The sequence below is a fragment of the Halichondria panicea genome, chromosome 12, assembly GCF_963675165.1.
Source record: "Halichondria panicea chromosome 12, odHalPani1.1, whole genome shotgun sequence".
Taxonomy (NCBI): Eukaryota; Metazoa; Porifera; class Demospongiae; order Suberitida; family Halichondriidae; genus Halichondria; species Halichondria panicea.
In genome coordinates this window covers 4,515,694-4,539,545 of record NC_087388.1, presented here as the reverse complement: position 1 = coordinate 4,539,545, position 23,852 = coordinate 4,515,694, and the positions used below count along the sequence as shown (strand labels likewise).

The following is a 23,852-nucleotide window of genomic DNA, read 5'->3' as shown; positions in this document are numbered from 1 at the left end:
TTTATTAGGATATACTAGCTATATATACATCATAATTATACACACAGTATTAATTAAATTACGTAGCCTATATTATTGTTATGCAATGCATGCAGCAGCAATGGTTTTTTTCATGTGTCTGCATGATTATTTTACCAATGAAATTCAGTAGTGATTATGCTTGCTTGAATGCAAAAATTAATAACAAGCATTGCGTTTTATTTATACTGGAAAGTACGTACACACATTACACATGTCATAATTATGACATAATAATTATATATTATATTATATTAATGTAACTGCATGGTGTGTGTTTCCCAATAATGTCTAAGGAGCAGAAATTATGCTGCATGCAGGTGAAGGTGAACCGTATAATACGAAATGTTCACTGTTTTCGTGGGTTAACCACCCTACACGAAAATTACGTGAATTGCCTCATTGTTTTTGTGTTACTTATTTTAAGTCTATAGTAGACTCTAATTCTCTTTTTGTGCGCTTCTTTTATATCCTCAGCAGAAATTTTCGTGGGTTCTATTCCCGTTTCTAATCGCCGCTATATACACTTCTATTTATATTTCCTCATCATACACAAAGTACTGCACTTGTACAACTCCTTTTCAGGGTAGATCTAGTTGCTAGATATAATATAGAACCAGAAATTAGTCACAGTGGTATAGTATAATGATGTAATAAATATACACGTGATTAGTAAATTTTTCACATGCTCAGTGAACTGTGCAGCTTTGAGCAGTGTAAGAGGGAGGAGGGAGTCTTTATTTGTCACACACATGGCAATGTCGAACCTCACAGCTCCCTCAGTGTGACCATCCATGCATGCAGGTACTCCTGTTGAGCATTTCTCTTACAGGCTGGCTGGTTCCTAGCCTAGCTCCTACTGGCTACTCTCAGAAGAAGTGCGGCCTGGAATCGGGGCTAGCTGGTTCCATGTTCCTGGAGGAGGCATCACCAACGGATCATTTAATTATATAGAGCAGCTGTTCAACGGTCACTTTGTACCGCTTACAATCATAACCTCAAGACAAATCTCATGCAGCGGGGCCAGCCATAGAATAACAATAGACTATTTTTCCAGGTAGAAATGCAGCTTATGGAATATCTATATAATATATATAGCTGTGTTCATCTACATAGAGATCATCATGCAGTAGTTTCGGATTCACTTTGGCATGTCTTCTCCTTTGACCCCAAGCATCATGGTCTCGGCAGGGGCTCTGCGCACCCAGTCACCCCACGAGCCCTGACGGTGTGTGTGTGTGTGTGTATGCATATAGGTATCTATATGGAACGAAATTGCTTGTGCTGTATTCTAAACTCTGAGAGCCAACCATGCATGTGTATCACATCAAATTAATACATGTATACCTATATACTCACATCATAAACAGGAGTGATGATTCCCGTAACGAAAAAAGCGGCAAAGCTCACCAGGGGAGATACTACACCTCCCCCACAGCCCACCACCATCGGCTTGTCAATGTCAATCTTGTTGGACTCAAATACTGCACGGGTCGTTTTAAGTTCATAAACTCAATACTTAACGACAATGCAATCTGTTAAAGTTAACAAACTAGAGCACTAAAGTGCTAAACCCTCGGTTTGAAGTCACCGTGATCTATTATAGCATAATTATCTTACAACTATATATAAAGTAGCGTTGTATATAGATACAGTATAACGTACCGCTATTGGTTGCAAGAAGAATCCAACACACACTACCGTATACCTTGCTTGCGCATGCGCGTACCGAGGCATAAATATGCATGGCAACACCACCACAATGCATTCCTGTTTCTATCTAACATTGTAGTTAGGAATGTACAACTCATTATCTATAGTATTACTACACAACCATAAACAAACAACGTCTGGGCAGTGGGTAGCACAAATATATATCCCTTAATTCACAGGAGTGATAGGCTTCTTTGGGTCCACCTCCACCCCCACTATTCCAGTGCTCTTATCAAACCCCTTCTCAGCCTCGCCCGAGCCTTTCCTTCTACAATAATAGAAAAACACTTACTAGTACATGTCGTAAGAGCATTCCTGTTTTTACCTTGCACCCTCCACGTTATGTTGATTGTATAAAGGCCGCACTCAAAATGTAATAGTATATAGCCTCCCTATACAGCCTATGCATCTTTAGTGCAATAGAAGCCGCTCTCAAATAGCAGCCTCAGCGAATTTTGAGGCTATGCTCTGCACGTGGCAACCATGATACCAGTATCTATGGTTAGAGCAGCTAGCTATAGGTACGTAGCAGCTTGTTGGTGCTTTTGAAAGACTTTCTCATGGCAGACATTGAGTTTGTGCAGATAAAAATAACTTTTGATGACAAACTAAAGGTTGTTAAATTAGCTGGGGCTAATAAACGCCTCTCTTGAACAGTGGCCTCTCACTCGTCGAATTGTAGCCTCCTCTGCCAGCAAAATTAAACATTTAGTAGCCGCGGCCTCTGATCAATGCGCTCATGGGGTCAATAGCAGAGCTCTATATACGCTTATATTCTAGAATGCGCTTAATAATGCAGTCATTTTCGAGCCCCACCCAGTAACCGGATGTCGCTGTGACAGAGATGACTCGATAGCTAGCTAGAAAGTGAGCATTGAGCTAGGCAAGCAGGCAACCCTAACTTGGATATATATCATATTACAGTTCACAGTTTAATTTTACAGTTCATTACAACATTTAATCCGGGCTCATAATGATTATTATGTCATTCATATTGACCAGGAACTGGAACAAAAATGGTCTCACATTCTCTCAGCATGGTAATGCAGCGTGCCCAGAGAGTCGTACTATAATTATAGATAATCACCAGCTATTATATATGCACTGTACAAGCTAGCTAGCTCATATATAACGAAATTAGCTTAAATTTCCTCCGCATAATTGGAAAACCGCTTCAATTCGAACAAAACATCTGCCGTTGAGCATGGCTGTGCTAGCTGCTTATATATATATATATAGTCAAGTAAGCGCTAATGATTTCTTTACGGCCCGGTAGTTGAACTATGCATGGCGGTATATCAGGATTATATGTGGAGTAATCTGATCAAACACGTACGTGGTGAAGCCAAGTTCTGTTTATGATCATAGCTCTGTTTATGATCACTGAAGGTATTAATCTAATTTCCACACGAACTCAGAGTAAACTGACCACCTGGTGTATATGGCAGTTAGCAGTACCTGGGCTGTGTATGGTCAGACAGCTACAATTATACCTTTGATCCATACAATGATTAGCTAGAAACCTAACGAGCATACCTTTTGCACATTCTCAGTGAACTGTGCATCTGTGGGCAATGTAAGGCCGGGGATGGGTGAGTCCTTATCGCACACTGTGCCAATGTCGAACCTCACAGCTCCCTCAATGTGACCATCCAGGTACTCCTGTTGAGCATTCCTCTTCCAGGCCGGCTGGTTCCATGTTCCTGGAGGGAGGCATGCAGCATCACAACCAATAATTTTTATGGCATTATAGAGCTATTCAATCACTCATATACTTAGGGGCCGGGAAACTAGTTAATTTCCCATTCTTATAAGAACACTACAACATCGGGCATGCACTTACACACAAGGCTAATCCTCGGTGAACTGTAATGAAAGACTAACAATGATGTAGAAGAGAATGGGTATATATATGATGCTTACCATGCATGAGTGTACCACTCTTTAATAGCATAATAATTATGTTGGCATATATATTCATACAAGAATTTATGATAGAGAGAGAGTATCGAACGTAGGCATACTGTACATCAGATGTATGCGGAGAGTAACGTGACTTCCTGTATCTGTCACAAGCTTGGAATTTGCACACTGACCAATGCTTGACTCTCTTCTCTATCATAAGGCCACTCAAAGTGACACTCTGGTTTCTGGTCCCGATGCGGGCGGTGGATCAGAAACCAGAGTATCACTTGGAGTGGCCTAATTACACTCTAGATAATATTCAATATTAATTATTTTTGTTACCATCCAGAATCCTGATGTTGGGGTTCTTGTTTACAAGCTGCTCCTTCAGCCATTCACAAGAGACAAGGGGAGAACACATTGCAGAATAATTGCAGCAACTAGAACAGTTGAGAAAGGATCAGTATAGTTAGGCCACTCCAAGTGATACTCGGTCCACCGCCCGCATCAGATTTTATTCTTTTGGATTTCTATCCCATTATTTCTACTACGCATGCGCATAATGGTCCATGCGGTACTAATAGTGTAAAATAATGAGATTCATAAGGTGAAATTGATAACCTGACTTAGAAAATGCTTGTAGTAATACTGCAATCTGATAGGTCACTGAGAGGTCCATTATTTCACTTATGGACCTGAGGTCTTCTAAGTAGGTCTATTATACTGATTATGCCTACAGGCAAGATGATGTCAAGATTAACTTGTATGGAACATGGCAACATCACACAGTTTATGTTGAAGTCATAGTAACGATGATACAGTGCATCATTAAAAATTAATTTTTTTTAAGTTTTGCGTTCTGCAGTGCCGCTTTGCAGCTTTTATCTCTCTCTTGCAGCTACAATAGCTAGTGCTCTAGTGCAGAGCTAACTACTATGACAATAGCAACTTTTATTTGCAATGTGTGATTCTCAAGAAACAGAAACTGCCTTCATCAATGTGAGTTTTTTTATGTAGACTAGCCAGAGCAAAGCTTTAACGTTGCTTGAGGCTTGTAGAAACTCTTGGTTTCAGAGTCTTCTTTGTGTTAATATAGCCTAGCTTGCTTAGCACTATTCTAAATCAGTTATAGGCCTCGTCAACGGTCACTATGGAGTTTTGAGACCCTCAGGCCCTTAGTAGCACCCTCGCTACGCTCGAGATGCTACAGCCTCGGGCCTTCAGATCTCAAAACCCCATAGAGACCTTGGACTCAGTCTATAACTATTATATAATGAGAAAAGCCGCCCGCCTATCGTTTGATAGAAAAAAAAGAACAGAACACTCTGGTTACCATGCACACTCCATCAATATAATTATGCCAAAGGCTACAAAATAAGCATAAGTGTCGTTGCTAGTGGTTATGGAGATGCTACAGGCTATTAGACTCGCAAGCCGTCACTGTTGCAGGCGTACTGTTCGCCTGCAACAGTGACGGCTTGCGAGTCTAACAGGCTATTATGTCTCAGTATATGCACATCTCAAAGAAGGAAGGAATGACGATTCCCTTGTATGGCCATTTCCTGGAACGATTACAATTGAGCTACTCGAAGATAAAAACCATTATCGAATGAATATTGCATTCTCAGCTGACCAAATGGTAATGGGTTATCCTCAATTTATAGCTCACTCGATGCTTGATTATGTGCCTGGAAACAACTATCAATAATATTATCTCAAGAACGATACTCTGATATTTCGAGTGTCAGTTGATGTGCCCGAACATAAACCGTGGTTGGAATGCAATAACTAGAACATTGAACAGTCAGTGTATTATGAATGTAATGTCACCACAGTCAACTAAAAAAATAAGCTGAGAACAATATTAATCCGAGGGGCCTAGAGCTATAGGCGGCAACGGGTTACTGTATATAAAATTATATCTGTGTGATAATTATTATTAAGTATAATTTGTTAACCGGCAGCAAAGCTTTGATACAGTAAAGACGTATGGTGTGTACATAATTATGATAATGCCCTGATAAATAATTATTTAGCCTCGATCCCAGGCTGCAGTATAGGTACTTCATCAGTGAAATGGTATAATGACTAATTTTAGCATGGCTAGCTGCTGGGACAGATCTAGATCCATATCTAAAATGTCAATTCAGTCTTGGTACAGATCATTTTATTAAGTTTGGAAAAAAATGGCCAAAGGTACGTGAAGCTGGAGAACAACTTGACCTTAGCTAATTAATGTCACTAATTATTTGTAAACGTTATTTTTAGGTCAAACCAACTTTTTTCAGAAGCAGAGATACACGAGGCCAGCTGTGCGTTGACCTCGAGAAAAGCCGCTCATGATAATTATATCGAGGAATAAATTATACTTTTTCTGACTAGGCTTGATGTAGTTTGTAAGAGATGTCCAATTATAGTGACCTTAATAAATTATGTAGCTGTTAAGTGGGTTGTGGGTTCCCCTATAGCCATATACATTCTCAGTTCTGCATGCCTTATTTCCCCCTCTACTTTTAAGTCCTGTATGACACACCTGACATGCATTGTACATGTAAAAATGACTATACCATGCATGCATTAATTGCAGACAGATAGATTTCAATGACAATAATATCTTCAACATTATTTTGCTCCCTATATATAAACAGTTTTTTAAAGTTAAAGTATCCATACTAATTATAAACGGAGTTGTGTTTATCTAATTAAGCTCATCTGCAGCAGTCTTGGATTCACTTTGGCATGTCTTCTCCTTTGACCCCAAGTTTCATTGTTTCGACAGGAGCTTTACGCACCCAGTCACCCCACGAGCCCTGAGGGTGTGTGCACGAGTGCATGTGTGTTTGTATAGGTATAATAATATATTTCGTTTACCATGTGTAGCTTCGTGCATGCATGCAATATCACGATCTTGAATGAAATATGAAAGCAATCACATTAAACACTCACGTCGTAAACAGGTGTGATGTTTCCAGTAACGAGAGAAGCGGCAAAACTCACAAAAGGAGCTACCACAGCTCCACCACAAGTCAACACCATCGGCTTGTCCATATCAATCTTGTAGGACTCAAAGACTGCACAGGTCGTTTCAGAACTCAAAACTTACGACAATGCAGCAATTTATAAAACATCAACAAAACAAACGTCTTCAGAGCAAATTAGGAAACTAAAATCCACTTACCCTTCCTAATGTCAGCTGGACTCTTCAAGGTCATGGTTTCCTTGTTGGTCAGCTCCATGAAGGGAAGGTTGGTGCTTCCGATCATGTGACCACTATTAATACGAGGGTTTGGCTCGGGGGCAGTGCCATCATAACGTCCCTTAGGCCTGCCATCAACAACCTGTATTGAATTAGAAAAGTGTGCATTGGTGGTTGAAACTGCTGGTAACAAATTTGCAAATCTTGATTTCATACGCTGACTGCATGGTTTATGACATCTTTAAAAATCAATAAAACAGCCTTTTTATAGAAATAAGACCATAAGTCAACACAGAAAACAGTTAGCCTATTATATACAACAGAGAAGTGCAAATTACACACATGCACACACCTACATACACTGACCTGCTCAGTGTTAGACTCCCTACTCTTCATCATTGCCTCATAGTCTCGTACAAGCTCGGGGTGAAAGATCGACTTGTAGGTGGTGGGCGTGTACTGAGGCTCTGGTCCAGAGACTGTGGGATACCCGTTGGACTTCCACTTGGGGATACCTCCATCCAGGATCGACACGTTAACATGGCCATAGGTCTAAGGGGTGATAAAGAATGATTAGGCATTTGTACACAGAAAAAAAAAGGGGCTATAGATCGATGCATAACTATACACTGACCCATGATACTCACCTTGAAAATCCACCAGACTCGGCCGGCAGAGTAGAATCCAAACTTGGCATGGTTGTCATAGACGACCACATGAGTGTCGTTACTGATGCCCATCTGAGAACATGTGTGACATGTGCATGGGGGGGGAGGGACTTTAATTATCGTAGAGCCATGCAAAGTGAATTTAATGTACTCCCTATATACAGTCATATGTGCCCACAATAGAGAGAGAAATGGACAGACAAACGGTACGTACTACACTAGGTGTATGGTTTAAACTCGCCCACGGCATCCCCAAACATTGAGCCAGAAAGGGATCAGACAATTGCCTATATACGAGTGTCCTAGTGGACGAGTTTATTGCCCCAGTGGAATTGACCACAGTTGACATTCTAACCACATAGTACAGAAGAGGAAGAGGGATTGGAAACGGAAGCGATTCACGTGTCTAATTTGTAAGTCCCGCAAAACTGCATATACACATCTAAAAGCTACCCCAATGAAAGGAATTTCTTGGACCGGTAATTGCCTGCACAAGGTCCGCCCAAGGTGTATTACCCATGAATATCATTATGATGCTATAAAACGCTGACTCAGCTGGACGAGTGCTACATTGGAACTTGACCAGGCGTTCTTTCAGATAACGAACGGCTGGTGTCGAGGCTATGTGGTGAGTACACAGAGCGCTTCTTTATGCCGCATGCTTGCAGTGTCCTTATTATATGATATAGCTAAGGCTGTATAACTAAGTGCTTTGTTGATCCAAATGGCCGTAAGTATGAGATGAAAATTTATGAGCAACAGAACTGCTCACGAACTTTTTACAGAAAGCAAAACAATTCTCATGACTTATTCATGTAGGAAACAGGATGGTACTTGGAGGATTTACTTCCAGTTCCAATCCTCTATCTATGTAGCCTGGCTAGAACCACAGTAATAAGGTCATTAATTGCCCTTCTCTACTTGCAGACTAACGTTAAGCAGGTCCTAGGGGGGTCAACTTTTTTCTCTACTCACACAACAGCCCGAAGGTGGGAGGGGGGGCGGGGCTCGTTCTGCAGACATTTTTTGAATTTGGTAAAGGTCGTTTATAAACTCTACAAAATCGAGCAATGTGGACTTTATAAGCAGCTGCAAGTTATATCACATTTTAGAGCTAGAGCTAGATCAGAGATATAAAGTGGAAACGCCATGGCCTCTACTCCTGAATTAGGTGGCCATGATCTCCAGTTTTTGAATGAGATTCCAGATTCTCTGATCTGTCTGATCTGCACATTTGTGGCCAAGGACCCTCAACAAATGGACTGCTGTGGGAGAGTCTACTGCACACTCTGTCTCTCTGAGCACAAGAAAAGACCTGACAAGTGCCCTCAATGCAGGATAGCTGGGAATAGCTTCAATGACAAAAAGAGTAAGCAATGCATACATATCTGCATGACTAGATCTATCTACACATAATTATGCCTCGGTGCGCATGCGCAAGCGAGGTACGGTAGTGTGTCTGTGTGTGTGTGTGTGTGTGTAGACCGCTACAGCTGCTCAAGAATTAATGAAGTGCAAGTAAGAGTTTCTATATAATAGTTAGACACTGTTTAGGAAGTTTCTAGAAGCCCAAAGGGCTGGTTGTAGTATCCCGAACGTAGTGAGGGTTCTACTAGCCCTGAGGGTTTCTAAATCATGTGGAAACTTCCTAACTAACAGTGTCTAGATCGTACCATGAGTATTCAGCCAATCAGATTTGAATGTTCTTATCTAATCTTTGCTACATGATTTTCTAAGTACATGCATGATTTTCATGGATAGCACAATCAGATTGCAGTATTTATGGCAAACATGATCTAAAGGCTTCTAGTCATGGATTTTAATTTGTGGATTTGCAAACTAATGCTTCATTCTCGAGTTATGCCTAGTTTTGCTTACTTGGAATGCCATTGCAGCATTGCAGTCTTTTCCAGAAGAGTCCGTAGCAAAACTTGTTCACGCTAAAACTCTACTTAGTAGTTACATGTAGCTCTGCACTAGAACACTAGCTATTGGTAGCTGCAAGAGTGAGAAGAAAGCCGCAAGGCTCTGCTGACTTGCAGCCATTAATTTTTAGACTTGAACTTTTGGCATCGATCGTTTTAACAATAATCATTGTCGATCATTACCCACTCTTTGAGTTCCCCGCATGCAGCAAAATTAAAAATGTTCATCATGATAATTATAATCGATGTGTGTATAAAGGCTAGCTATTAGTAGCTTTATGTTATGAAGCTTTGACTCCCCCGTGGTGGTGCTTTCATTTTATCAGTGTCAACTATACTGTAGGTACTCGAGAGATCAAAGCTTTGAATATAAAATGCACAAACGTGGACAGTGGTTGCCAGTGGATCGATGAGCTTCAGTTAATGGAAGAGCACCTCCAGTCATGTGACTACAAGCTAGTACAATGTCCCAATGGATGTATTGAAGGGGAAAAAATAACCAACATTCCTCGTCAAATGCTTGAAGACCACCTCACTAGCAAATGCTGCCGACGAATATTCGAGTGCCCATACTGTTCGGAATCAGGTGAATATGAAGAGAGAGTTGGTAAACATCTTGATACTTGTCCTGGGGTGAGCGTTGATTGCCCTCACGAAGATTGTCACAAGCAATTTCCACGTAGCAATGCCTCTAGCCATTCTGACGTCTGTGAGTATGAAGTGGTTCCCTGCATATACGCTGACATTGGGTGTGACGAGAAAATTCTTCGTAAAGATCTCAAGACACACGAAGAAAGTAATCGACTTCATCTGAAAATAGCCATTGATACTGTCCGGAAACTACACCAAGACGTGGCTAAATTGACAAGAAACAATCAAGATATCATAACAAAAAATGCACAAGATATGGCTGAAATAACACGAAATGTGACAAAAAACATGGAAGATGTTGCTATACTGATAAGAAACAGGCGAGATATGGTTAAATATGTAACAAAAACCACCCAAGATGTGGCTAAATTGACACAAAATGTGACCAAGAACACGCAATATGTGAATGCACTTACAAGAAGCACGCAAGACATGACAAGAAATAAAGGATACACATTTATGGTGCTATCCTTTAGAATAAAAAAGACAAGAGGCTCAAGTTATCACACTCCATCGTTCTATGCTAAAGGCTACAACATGAGCATAAGTGTCAAAGCTAATGATGATAGTGACGGTAAAGTCTCATATGCCTCAGTATATGCACATCTCAAAGAAGGAAGGTATGACGATTCCCTCGTATGGCCATTTCCTGGAACAATTACGATTGAGCTACTCAATCAACTAGAAGATAAGAACCATTATCAAATGAACATGCTGTTCCCAACAGACCGATACGTCAGTCAGAGAAAATATATTGCTCACTCAAATCTTGACTATGTGCCCGGAAAAAACTGCCAATACCTCATGGACGATACTCTGATATTTCGAGTGTCAGTTGACGTGCCCGAACATAAGCCGTGGCTGGAGTGCAGTAACTAGTAATTTACTGTATATGTATTCATTTACACATTAATTTTGGACATTGGACAATGGTTGGAGTGCACCAATTAAGTTAAACAAAAAAAATTATGTTTATAATTATGTATTCATTTTACAAACAATAATTTCGGTTATAATTATGACTATTATAAATTATGTTGAAATGTTGAAAATATTGCTTTACAGATAAATGTTACAGATGCATGCAGTATAGACTCTCGCTATTCCGGCTCTCTGAAATACGGCCACCTCGACATACCAGCCATTTTTTTGGGCACGGATTGCTAGCTAGATGTAATTTACTGAACAAAACTCGTCTTGAAATGCATGTAGCCACTCGCTATTCCGTATACTGGCCAGTGCTGCATGGCTGCCCTAAACTACAGGTTTTCAATATTACGGCCGGATATGCCGTTTTGGATGTGGTTTGGGGGATAAACACTTAAATAGAAAGCATATGAATATTATCCTCGAAACAGAACCGTAAAATTTGCCATTAGACTTGAGGTAAGGTCGTTTTTAACCAGCAGCCATTTTCTGAAATGCTAGCTATTCCAGCCAAGCTGCACTGTCCCAAGGATGGCTGGATTAACGAAGTCTACTGTATTATTATACCAGCTATTCCAGACACTTAAATTTCCTGGAATGGCCTTCAATCATAATAAATTTCGTGGGTTGACTGTTTACCTGGAAGCACTCCCAGGCCATACCTTTAATCTTTCAAGATAATTCTATTTCCCACGTAAGATTGCTAACCCACGAAAAAATGAACATTTCGTGCTATATAATTATACGGCATAATTATGGGCATTGCATGGGATAATTATGTATGCCGTTCTCAGAGGGTCCTCGATCTGTTGATCATGTCACCCACAGCCAATGAAATTCATCAAAACAACTTAGAGCACTAAAGTGCAAACCCTCGGCTGGTGACATGATTATAAAGAAACCAGAAATAATTATAATGCAGTGATGTTGTTATCACGTATGACTTGCACAGCAACTAAGGAGCAATTAAAACTAAACCAGACTGGAGGCATGCTGAAACATTTGAGAACAGGTAGTGGTACTATAGATATATGCACTGTGTAGGATCACAGCAAAGAAGCCTGGAGTCTCAGAGAAGTATGGCTCCAGGTCCTGCATGGAGTTAGCTTCGATCCCAGACCGCACCTCCCACTTCACTTAGGGAAGAAGGCCGGTGAAGGAGGCTAGCATGGAAAGTAGCAGGAGCTATAAATAAAGCTTTCTACTTTAGTGACCTTGTTCCATCGTTCTTGGTACAGGATCACTAAAGTTATAAGTAACGCATGGCAAGTTCTGTTCAAGCTACATTTTGCTAGCTTTTATTAGACAACAAAGATTTAACACCGAAAGCTGCCACTATCAAAAGCACTATAACTTGTTGTGTGGAGGCTACTCATGCTGTAAACGCAGTGCTATAACATCCAGGTAAGCAGACCCAGTCACAAGCTTGTTCAAGCTTCTTAGCTTTTGCTCGACAAAGAAGCTTTAGCATCAAAATTTGCCACTACTTAAACCAAGATATTGTTGTGTGAAGGCTATCCATGCTGTAAACGCAGCGCTGTGGCATCCAGGTGAGTAGAGATACTCATTACAAACAAACAAACAAACAAACAAACAAACAAACAGACAAACAAACCAACAGACTACTATACTCGTGGCCGCCCACGCGCGCCTCGGGTAATGAGCAAAGTGACTGATGAGTGTATACTTATTATTGACTGCAACTTTTAATGGTGTAGCCTTAATGTATAATTTGGCACCCATGCATGCAGTGGCAGATATTTCTAGAAATGATCGCGGTATATGCAACACACTAAATTCATAGTTTACTTCATGCAAGAAGCTACGTATAATTATTATTAACGTCAAAGCTAATCTTTAAACAAGACATGCACTCATCAAACAAAGAGGTCAGTCTTTGCTGCATGGCTCTGTTGTGATCCTAGTACCTAATTATGACCTATACAACTGCTGAAATGTCGTTCTCAAAGCATCCATAGTTTCCTTGATATAGTTGCCGTTACGCTTCCATCCTTATTTCCTCATGACTTTACTGCACTGGCACATACAACATGCACTATTATACATGCTATAATTATATACAAACATGTACTGCATTACTCAGTGTTTAATAAGTTCTGTAATTTAATACTCTCTACAAAGGACAGTGCTTCCGCCCTCCCAATTTTACCTTAATTTTTACAATCCCCCCTCCCCCTCCCCCAAGTGTCCCCTTAATTCGGAAGTTCTATTGTACGTATATCACATGCTGTACTACAAGCCTACCTTTTGTACGTGCTCAGTGAACTGGGCAGCTGTGGGCAATGTGAGTGGGAGGGGGGAGTCCTTGTCACACACGGTGGCAATGTCAAACCTCACAGCTCCCTCAATGTGACCATCCAAGTACTCCTGTTGAGCATTCCTCTTCCAGGCCGGCTGGTTCCATGTTCCTGGAGCATTACAACCAATCATTTTACCACTATATAGGGATTTCTTGTACCACTATAGTGCAAGCTAGAAAAACTATGCTATAGGGGAGTTACAAGACTCTACAAGACAGGGTTTTCTATAGTATCACGATTTGTCTGTAATAAATGGAAGGGATAAAAATAAGCCTGGGATATAGATTGTATCAGGGCGTGTTTATATAAAAATCATATAAACTAATTGTAAAACATGCCGAAAATTTAAAGTATAAAATGACACGGAAAGATTAATACTAATATTTAATTCATGCATGCAGGTGCTAGATGTATAGAGCTTAATTGTAGTCAATCACAATGGACAGCAATGGGCAGTATACATGTTCAGAGACTCTAAACACTGTACTGTACGCGCGGAACCACGCAAAACCGTCTCTTCCCCTTTACAACAAGAGTTTGACAGCTTGGACTTTATGCTCATTGAGAGTGAGGCCTTCCTGTATAACACAACACAGTCAGTGCATGCATGGAAATGTAAACTTAACTGGTCTAGCTACAATTGAGCTAGCTAAATAGCTTTCGTCATAGACTACTTTAACACGAAGCTATTTTTGTGACTACGGTAGCTTTTACGGACCTACATGTACATTAATATACGATTAGTTTTACTAGAAGAGAGAATTCCGACCACGCCCAAATACAATATTTCCCAAGTCTAATTCGACATAGCGGCCTGGTTACAAAGCTATAGTAATCTCCAATACAGGGGTTTTCCCATCACAAGAGCTGGACTACAAGACAGGGTTGGGGATTTTCTACTACATGCAGAGTTAAATTCGACAAGGGGCTAGGGGCCAGGTACATTTTTTACAAGAACAACAAGCCCCTGCTGTATATATTATGGGCATGTATATAGATGTCTATATACATGTAAGGCAAATCCTCGGCTATAGCTGTTACCGTATAAGCTTGGCGCCACATAAAAATATTGCCGTATTATGGGTTGGAAAAGTCTTTTTTTATCTCTAATTAGAAGGCAGCCCTCTAAACTAATTTTCCTCAGCCTCAAAACTAATTTTCCACCTCTGAATACAGCCACCTATACCAGCGAAAATATTTTTATGTGGCGCCTTAAGAGCTTATACGGTAAATTACAATGATCCGTGTGTGGTGCTCAGCTATTAAAGCGTTTGTGGCACTCAATCACCCATGAGCATGTACATATGTACTCAAAGCGTTATACGAAGTCACAGATACGTACGCAGCTCAGCACTCCAAACATACGATAATATTAAAGGTTATGTTTACCATCCAGAATCCTAATGTTGGGATTCTTGTTTTCAAGCTGCTCCTTCAGCCATTCACAAGAGACAAGGGGAGAACACATTGTAATTGCAGCAACGTACGTACAGGTACTAGGCAAAAGAAGTCAATGGACACAACAAAGAACCCGGAAGCTGGGTACACAGGATGTACGTACAGATCAGCATTTTTTAACACAAGCTAAACTACTGTGGTCGGTAATGGAATGCTTCTACTAATCAAAAGGTGATGTCACTTATTATTTGTTTCCTTAGGGATCTTTACCAATACTCCATTCCAATTCTGACCAGAGACAGGCAGAGAGTTATAGCTCTGTTCTGACCAAACCAGGATGAGCTTGCCAAATTGGCTTTTTTATTATTGAGAATGATCTCATTGCACATATGTATAGGGTCTATTTATGTTAATGTTTTGTTGGAAAGTAATGTGTGCATGCAATCATGACCAAATAGAGTATTAAGTTATGACTGTCCATATTTATAAGGGCTTGCATGTTCAGCCTATAAATCAAGCTGCTCTAAGCCTGCAAATTCAGTTAATTGTTAAGATTTAAACTTAAACAGCTAACGGGAGAGCTAACGACGGTTATTGAGATGAAGATTATTCTATTTCTAGCATTCACTGCTGCTCTCTTGCAGAGCTTGGCTAATGGGCAGTCAGGGGTTGATAGGACAAGAGAACCAGAGGCAGCAGGGACTGATGTTGTTTTTGCATCCATATCAATCATTCGAGACTCAATAATTTTTGTCAATGACAATCGCTTTTTGCGGAGACTGGCTTATGTAGAGAGTCGTGATGGAGTAGACATCAACACATACAGGCCTGGCTACTTCGGAGGAATTTGGCAAGTAGATGAAGCGGTTTTCAACGAAACACAAAACCTGAACTCAAACCCAGAACTCTCAATTTTTTACAGAGACATACTTTTGGAGTTTGGAATTGACTGGACCCAAGTAACATGGCAAGATTTGCTGGCACCATTTTTCTCTGCCCTTGCAGCTCGTATATATCTCACCACTATCAGTGCTTCTATACCTGAGACAGGAGACTTGGAGGCCCAGGGACAGTACTGGTTGGACCATTATTCTGATGTTCCCACTGACACTGTGCAACTCTATATTGACGGTGTGAATGAGTTTGAGCTAGAAGGTTAGTGATTGCATTATGTGCACTTGCATGCATGCATTTCAAGGTTTTTGCAGTGTTAGATAGTATGTTTATAGCCAAGTACAGAATGCAGTGGGGTATCCTTTTGACCAATTTTTACTGTGTCAGTCTGTTTCCCTTTACAGAGTGTCCTATTCGAGGCATCGACCTGGCATTCGTGTTCGATTCCTCGGGCAGTGTGGGAAGGACAAATTTTGAACTGGAAAGGCAGTTTGCCATTCAAGTTACAAACACCTTCAACATAGGACCTGAACAAACCAGAATAGCAAACATTGCTTACAGCGGATTCGCAAGGATATCATTTTTCTTGGACACGTTTGCAAATCGCTCAACTGTGACGGATGCTCTCAGGCAAGTGGAATATTTCAATATTGAAGTGCCGCCTGGTAGCAGGCGTGGTACAAATACAGCCGATGCTTTGACTAGGCTCAGAAACGAAGTGTTTACTGAAGAAAGAGGCGCTAGAGAGGGAAGATTTGGTATCCCTCGAGTTGCTGTTGTGATTACCGATGGCCGATCTAATGTCAATCGAAGTGAGACCATCCCGTCTGCTCAGCGTCTCCATAACGACAGTGTAATCGTGTTCGGCGTTGGTGTGGGGAATAGAATCAACATGGATGAATTGCAAGCAATTGCATCTGCTCCCCAATACATGGTGCTGTTGAAATCCTTCGATGCTATTGAGTTTGCTACTCTACAGAGGACCATAAGTGCTGAAGCCTGCATTGGTGAGTTGTTATGACTTCTGTTGCCTTGTTACCATTTTGAACACAGAAAACATACAACTGTAGACCCTATTATAGTATTCTAATGGAGCGGTGACAGACTAATTAGTGGCGGCGCAATCCACTGCACTAATTAGTGTATACCACCGTGTATGAACATTTCCCTTGTTGTGAATGCCTGTGTATGGTAGTATATGCATGCTGCAATGGTATTATGGGACTGGGGTATGATGCATGCAATGCTATTACGGGACTGGGGTATACTATTTTCTGCTTATGGTAGTGGGCCAGATGCTTCGCTGTAATACTGCCAAAAGAGTAGTTGCATAATTATTATTATAAGGTGCATGTGGTGTTTGCACACCGCTATCAAGTTCAGAATGCTAACAGTATTGTTAACAGCACATGATGAATTGTAGAAGATTGCTTCTATATATTCGCCTTTTCATGTATACCAAAATCAATGTTCACTATAACGATTCCTTTTCTATATACAGTTCCGGCACCTATTGACATTTCAGAGGAGATTGAGGGCATTCTGTTTCTAGGAGACTCGTCATTCTTCGAGTTTCAACTACCGGTTATGGGGATGACCCTGCGATTAGAGGGCCAATCAGGTCGCTCTGTCATGTATGCCTCAAGCAATATACGAAATCCAAATTCGGCTTTCTACGAGTTTCGCTATGACTCTCAGGAGGATGCTGGTGGGCTGTTTATTAGTGCTGATATTTTGGGAGGTGGTGAAAGAAGAAAGAGACTCGTTGGTGAATTGGGTGCCTCTGAATTCACCGACACAACTCTATATGTGACAGTGCAAGGACTGGAGGACCGAAATGTCTTCACGATGTTGACTACCTTCGGGAATACATGTACGTGCACTTTTAATTAGTACTTTAATCATTTTATATACACAATTACAATCTGGATGAAGGTATTTTAACTCTAGTAAGAGTGTGTAATCAAAGTAATGTATTGCGGTTCAAGATGAATGTTGTTGCATTGATATCATAGTATGTTATTGCCTGAAGTATCACTATTCATATATCACTTTTGTCCCTTCTCCTTGTAGCATCCTCTCCCAAGCTGATGGCTGGACTGAGCACTGTGATTGTGTTGCTCTTCATTGCACTAGCTAGTCTTCTCTGAGTACATACGTAACACACCAAACCCTCTGTTTTCAGTATATTATATGCTCGTATATATCCAGTATGGAAAACAGTTTTGTAATGTAGGGTATTTATGATGAATGAAAATATTGCGTGTTCATTAATTAGGAGTTCAGTTCAATTAAGCCCACACACAAGAACAATTACGTAAATTATTTTAGCCTCTGCATTCACTATTATTTTTATCACCACCTGATTTAATCAGTGATTAGTCAGATACTATTTAATATTACGCACTTGTTAAAGAAGTCAATCTATTTCCAATGCAACATTATACATTAAACAATTATAAGGCGAGTGGTTCAATTTAGTGGTTACATAGGGTATATATATAGATAAAGACTAAGGATTCTCTGTTGTTTCCATACGGCGATTCGAAGATGAAGGAGATGACACTCTACCACCAGGAAACGATGAGCCGAATTGCACATTCTGTTCCGACTTGGGTATATGATGTTTGGTACAAACTATACATGCTGGACAGTAAGTTTATACCGTACAATTATTAGCTAGTAAGCCCATTTGTGGTGGGAAATCAACGTCCCCCTCTTGAGTTTCACCACCAGTATATACATGCAAGTATAATTTTATATCCGTTGTAGTTGGCAACATCGGTACTGCCCCTCTTGAGTCCCCACCCAGCTTTGCGGTTCACAACACCGGCACTGCACCAGACATTGCATGCACCCTCGGGGAATACATAGAACTGCCCTCGGGTTACAAATCCAATACACCCTTGATATCCATGGTACAACTATATTACATATATACCGTTGCGGTTCACAACAATCCTCTTGAGTCCCCACCACCCAGCTGGTACACAATAGTTCGTGAGTTTAAGGATACTCAGCTGTAACAGTTGATAAAGTGAGAGAAGGGAATCTCCCAGAAGCTCTAAAACCTCTGACTGACCAGGCTATATATAAATATATACTGGATCTGTGTACCACTGTGTCCACTTTCCCTATAATTTTCACGTAGTTATAATGAACAGTATAGATCTAGGTATAGATGCCCTTTAGTATCAACTACCGTATATAGAGTGGGAAATTTTCGCTGGTGAAATTTTCGCTATTAGGCTCCAGAGCTCTCAGCAGAAATTCTTGTGGCTTAACAACCTTGTGCAACGAAATGTGCCTCGAAATTTTCGTGCTATACGGTATTCGCGTTTCAAAAAACCACACCCACCAATAGCTTTGCATGTAAAATACCGGTGCATGGGAGTTTATCCCAGTATTAATTTTCACGTCTTCTGTCTGCCCTTGAAAAACGCAAAATTTTACACCTCACGAAAATTTCCCGCTGTAGTGTGCGTGCGTGTGTGTGTGTGTGTGTGTGTGTGTGTGTGTGTGGGGGGGGGGCAGTCATAGTGTGTGTGTGTGTGTGTGTGGGGGGGGCAGTACGGTATATAGATATTCATTCAAAAGTGTTAAGTGTTTAGCTTTAATTAAACATCAAGAACACGTATCCAAAAGGATTTTGTGACCACCTTTGTTAATAATTATGTTTACTATGCTGTGATTTGATTGTGGTTATAATCATTGTTTGGGTGGCTTACATAATAGGTCACATGCACATTAAAACCATTAAAACACATGCATGTCCTCTCCTGAATTTGACTGAACACTGAACACTTACTATAGCTACACATTCCAGGTAAGTAGGTATATGCAGTATTGAAAACTGTTAACACCGTAGAATATATTTTATATAGATCTAGCCATGATCAGCTGTGACACAAAAGTCTATGTCTTAGACTCTATAGCTACATTCATATAAATCTCATGCATGTCGCCAGCTTTTGGTGCGTTATATAGGATGGTGAACTATTTAATACGTCTAGCTATAATAATTTAATATGTAGAACCAGAACTACCAATTAAGACTTACAAATGTTGGTTGAATGTAGAATTGATGTGGTGAATTTCATTCTGCAGCGTCATGGCCTCATCTCTGACAGTGTTGCTCCTACTGGCCTCAGCTCTCTGTGTGAACCTTACCACACCCACCACCCATCTCTCTGCCAGTGATACCCCTTGCTGCATAAAGTGTGATGAAGAAAACGGATATGCAAAGTACTTCAGTGTTGTCGCTTGGAACAAGATGTGTGGGGAATCGTGCATCAAGCCGTCGGATTATTGGAAGTTCAAGATTTTCGAACACAATCTGACAAGGGCCACCAATAATACACCATGTGCCGATCGTAACTTTACATTGTATGAAAAAACTGAAGCGCATGGATTTGGACCTATCAAGGTTTCCATCGATTTTTATAGCTATAACAAAACTGCTACGACGTAACTTCTATTGTGACTTCTTTCTCATCAGAGTCGAGTCGTTCTATTATTGAAATGATAATTTCTCTCGATTTACGTCTATTATAATTATCTAATTATGCGGCTATTATAACAAGCTAGCTAGGGCATAAGTGCATATAATTATGTTCTTGTCTAGATTACTGATTCTTGCTTCTACAGTCTATATAGCTACACTGTATTATTAACTAGCCTCTATCCCATGCCGAGTTTTCGCTTTTATAACGGTTAGGCAAACAGTTTTTTTGCCTACCGTTATAAAAGCGAAATCTCAGCCTGGGATCGGCTCAGCAAACACGCCCACTTTTTCACTGCAGGAAGGAAAAGGAAGCGATCATCATTACATTAGTACTACATGTAGTATATCAGGAAAGAACTCTATAGGGTAGCCCCCCGCTCTCGCTCTAGCTAGCCCAGTGCCTAGAGATAGATCTACTGTTTCTGCATTAAAAGTATATCTAGCTCCACAATGGACTCAAGCAGAGAAGCAGCCAGGAGGAGTCGTGAGCTCAACCAAAGATTCTCCAGCATTGATCAATACATCAATCATCAGTTCCACTTACCCAAGATCAGGCTCTTCTTCCAACTATTGGGGCTGGGGGGAGGAGATGTGGGGAAGGTGATCAACTTACGAAAGTTCTACTCATTTCTATCAGCTCACCCCGAGTACAAGCGCAGAGCATTGGAGATGACCCAATACATACTAACTTTTGTGGGTGTACAAGAGTCGAATATTATCGACCTCGATCAGCAAGCTTTGGAGTATTGCAAACATGCTTTGGTGTATCCTTCTGCTGTAATCGGAGTGTGTAATCAAGTCTCGAGGGAAAATTTTGTTCAACTTCAATCTCTCGGGGGAGACATTCTCGAATGTGACTCCGGAAAAATTGAATCTATAGAGAAACTGTGTTTACTACTGCATCGTAAGACTTTGATATCGAGTGGTGATGTCTCCTTGCTTGCTCAGTGGTTGGAAACGATTGGACGCTCTGAATTGGCTAAGAGATTGGAAGATTACACCAGAACTGGGCAGTACAATGATCCGGTGATAAGTAGTGACGGGAGTTTCCCTACACAACCCATTCAAGCTTCAGACGGAGGTACAATAATCTTTATAAGGTTAAGATAAAGCTGTGATAATTTAAGCGAACTATTTTTAGCAAAGCACATCCGTATAATATTAATTATTGACAGTTTTAGTGTGTTGAAAACAATGCATTAGAGTCTTTACTGTTTGTTCTTGTTCTTTCCTATAGCAGGTGGTGAGAACGGCCGAGGTGGTAATAACATTAGTACTTTCAGTATCACAGGTGAATACAATAACATTGTTGTACCATAATTATTATATTATGCTCATGCGCCTAATCAAAATGCCACATTGAACAATACCTTAATACTATGTCAATTAACTGAAGTGAAAAATGTGCGATTAGAGTCTTTATCCTGTTGCAGGTGGTGAGAATGGCCAAAGTGGTGGTAACATTGGTACTTTCAGTATCGCAGGTGAGCACATTGTTGTAATACAGTACCATACACTGTGTATGCTCATAATCAATTAATGCCACATTGACCACACTACTTTGATAAGACTAAAAGCCTCGATCCATGCAATTGTATCAACATTATAATGTTGTCATTAATTTGTCTGTAACTATTCTACAGGTGCCACTGGGGACACGGCTGTTGAAAGGGATGCCCCTGCTAATCAAGAGGAGGACAGCTCATCAGGTGTGATATCATAGCCATTATTCTAGAATTGTACGTACGTCACTGTATTCTACCGAGATTACGCCCACCCTAATTGCATGATATAAAGGAACTACTGATGGGATGGGTTAATTTCGAAAACAGTAGTTTTGTCTCAAAATATTAATTAAATCCAACCAGGTGTTTGCCTCGAAGTTACACTCTTTTATGAAACTAAGTCTCTTTTTCTACCTGCCAGCTCTATAAGTCCAGCTCTTGAAATGCAAGTCAGAAAGGTTATTCTTTATCACTGTCAGAGCAACAGAGATCATAATTATTCAGATCGAGAAGTTTGTTTGTCTCTTATACTTTCAAATAGGAGCAATAGTGATTGAGATACACGTACAGCAGATAATTTTCGTATTTTAAATACTCACCGCTCAGGATATTGACGTTGGATTTATATTGTGGTAGAATAGTATCATTATTTTAACTTTTGTATGATGCTCTTCAATACTGAAAATGTTTACCATATGAAAAATCTTCTATACTTGAATAATCGCAAAGATTTATACAGAATAGTCGAGGGAATTGTAGAATTGTTATTATTGTACGAAATAGAAATAGCATTCTAATTTGATCACAATTTTTGTTATGACTCTTTCAGTGCCTGATACATGTACCATGCACTGTAGGAAATCACCTGATGCCTCCTGGATCAAGTCAGATGGTCAAAATCACAAGCTTCACAAAAGTGCAAGATGCAGAACAGCCGCCATCATTCACCACTCAAGACTCTACAACTTCTACCATTTCCGACGAGTTACTCATCAATGAAGAGTCTAAACTTATACTGGATACTGACAATGACAATGGACTACCTATTCAATTTAATACCCACAACCACCGACGACAACTTCCCAACCGAAAATGTAACATCCCATTGACACTTACCGTCATAGTATGCATTCTATTAGGAATACTAACTTCTCTAGGCTGTATTGGGATAGGTGTGTACAATGCTCCTCACTCTAACTCTAACCTGAAGGTGTACGCGACTGTACAGCAAGTGGTGATTGTGGCTGATTTTAGCGACCCTTTTAAACTCTCCACTAGTTCAATACATGAGTGCCCATCTTCAGACGAGTTCTCACACACCAACAACCTTTATGTCGTGCCCAACAACCAGTTGCTACGTAGAACTCGAAACAACACTAAAACCTCGAATGGTATCCTCAATCAGCCTAATTCTCAGTGCACTTTAAACGTTCTAGGTGATCACTTCTATTTACTTTCTGGCTCGAAAATCGATTTCAGCATTTGTCTAATGGCAATTGAAGATCCTGGGCTTTCAGGAACTTTGTTGATATTCGACAACAATGATGCACATACTCAGTACCTCCAAGAGGACAACTGTCTAAGCAGAAAAGGAGCTCAAAGTCACAATCTTCGTATAGGCAGTCCCGGCAATTTCGAGTGTACAAATTTGACATACACTTCTCTAGTCAATGGCTACCATTACATCATTGCCGATACTCCGGGAAATATCCAGTTTTACTATCGCTATGACTACTTACAGTATTACCTCGATGCAACCGACTTCTCCGAGCCTCCTGCTTGTACGTTTGGTTACAGTGGAGATAATCAGTGCGATCTCGGAGGAATTTCTAGGAGTCCCGTTTATCTGGCTGTATATGTGAATAAAGGCGACTTTGATAATTCGTTCTCAACTCATTTGTGTCTAGTGACGAGATGGACACATTTTTTAACAGCGATAGTGGCTAGCTTAGGAGGCATTTGTGTTGCATGCTCTCTTTTAGCAATGGTGTTTTGTGTCTTGTGTCTGTGCAGATATTGTCGACAGCAAACGATAGTGCACGTGTAGATCGATCGATCTAGTCGTGTTTCTTTGGATATGATTTCATGTATTATAATTATGTTAATTATATTATTGTAATTTTTTTTGTAATTGTTATTTTTTTACCTCCTTTTCATGCATTGTTAATTTATCGAATGCATATATACAAGTGACCATAGATTATTTTGATGTGATGTACATGTATAG

At 40.3% G+C, this 23,852-nt stretch overlaps 5 protein-coding genes and 1 long non-coding RNA gene across 7 annotated transcripts; 4 read left to right on the top strand and 2 right to left on the bottom strand.

The window, feature by feature from the left end:
• Nucleotides 1-1,033: 1,033 nt before the first annotated feature.
• On the bottom strand, nt 1,034-4,166 carry LOC135345303 (3-mercaptopyruvate sulfurtransferase-like). Its single transcript, XM_064542736.1, has 3 exons — nt 3,979-4,166; nt 3,268-3,434; nt 1,034-1,240 (listed from the first exon to the last, which is right to left on the bottom strand). Exons 1-3 carry the CDS (start codon nt 4,055-4,057, stop codon nt 1,160-1,162), a joined length of 327 nt encoding a protein of 108 aa, XP_064398806.1. The 5' UTR covers nt 4,058-4,166; the 3' UTR covers nt 1,034-1,159.
• Nucleotides 4,167-6,228: 2,062 nt separating this feature from the next.
• Nucleotides 6,229-14,882, bottom strand: LOC135345281 (thiosulfate sulfurtransferase-like). The gene is made up of 7 exons (XM_064542703.1): nt 14,714-14,882; nt 13,269-13,432; nt 7,480-7,572; nt 7,199-7,384; nt 6,815-6,974; nt 6,583-6,707; nt 6,229-6,446 (listed from the first exon to the last, which is right to left on the bottom strand). The coding sequence occupies exons 1-7, from the start codon at nt 14,790-14,792 to the stop codon at nt 6,366-6,368; spliced, it is 888 nt and encodes a 295-aa protein (XP_064398773.1). The 5' UTR covers nt 14,793-14,882; the 3' UTR covers nt 6,229-6,365.
• LOC135345262 (TNF receptor-associated factor 6-B-like) lies at nt 8,581-11,025 on the top strand. The gene is made up of 2 exons (XM_064542676.1): nt 8,581-8,869; nt 9,769-11,025. The coding sequence occupies exons 1-2, from the start codon at nt 8,650-8,652 to the stop codon at nt 10,953-10,955; spliced, it is 1,407 nt and encodes a 468-aa protein (XP_064398746.1). The 5' UTR covers nt 8,581-8,649; the 3' UTR covers nt 10,956-11,025.
• Nucleotides 14,883-15,157: 275 nt separating the features above from the next.
• On the top strand, nt 15,158-18,039 carry LOC135345252 (uncharacterized). The gene is made up of 4 exons (XM_064542662.1): nt 15,158-15,877; nt 16,021-16,623; nt 17,118-17,489; nt 17,690-18,039. The coding sequence occupies exons 1-4, from the start codon at nt 15,322-15,324 to the stop codon at nt 17,764-17,766; spliced, it is 1,608 nt and encodes a 535-aa protein (XP_064398732.1). The 5' UTR covers nt 15,158-15,321; the 3' UTR covers nt 17,767-18,039.
• A 1,317-nt stretch (nt 18,040-19,356) lies between these two features.
• Nucleotides 19,357-20,241, top strand: LOC135345321 (uncharacterized). The gene is made up of 2 exons (XR_010397690.1): nt 19,357-19,442; nt 19,724-20,241. It is a non-coding gene; the product is annotated as an uncharacterized LOC135345321 (long non-coding RNA).
• A 173-nt stretch (nt 20,242-20,414) lies between these two features.
• LOC135345238 (uncharacterized) lies at nt 20,415-23,841 on the top strand. Of its 2 annotated transcripts, none has more exons than XM_064542637.1 (5): nt 20,415-21,201; nt 21,361-21,411; nt 21,554-21,604; nt 21,764-21,829; nt 22,483-23,841. In XM_064542637.1, the coding sequence occupies exons 1-5, from the start codon at nt 20,571-20,573 to the stop codon at nt 23,670-23,672; spliced, it is 1,989 nt and encodes a 662-aa protein (XP_064398707.1). In that variant the 5' UTR covers nt 20,415-20,570; the 3' UTR covers nt 23,673-23,841. The 2 variants fall into 2 exon arrangements, with proteins under 2 accessions (XP_064398707.1, XP_064398706.1); XM_064542636.1 differs by having other exon boundaries at nt 21,358-21,411.
• Nucleotides 23,842-23,852: the final 11 nt, after the last annotated feature.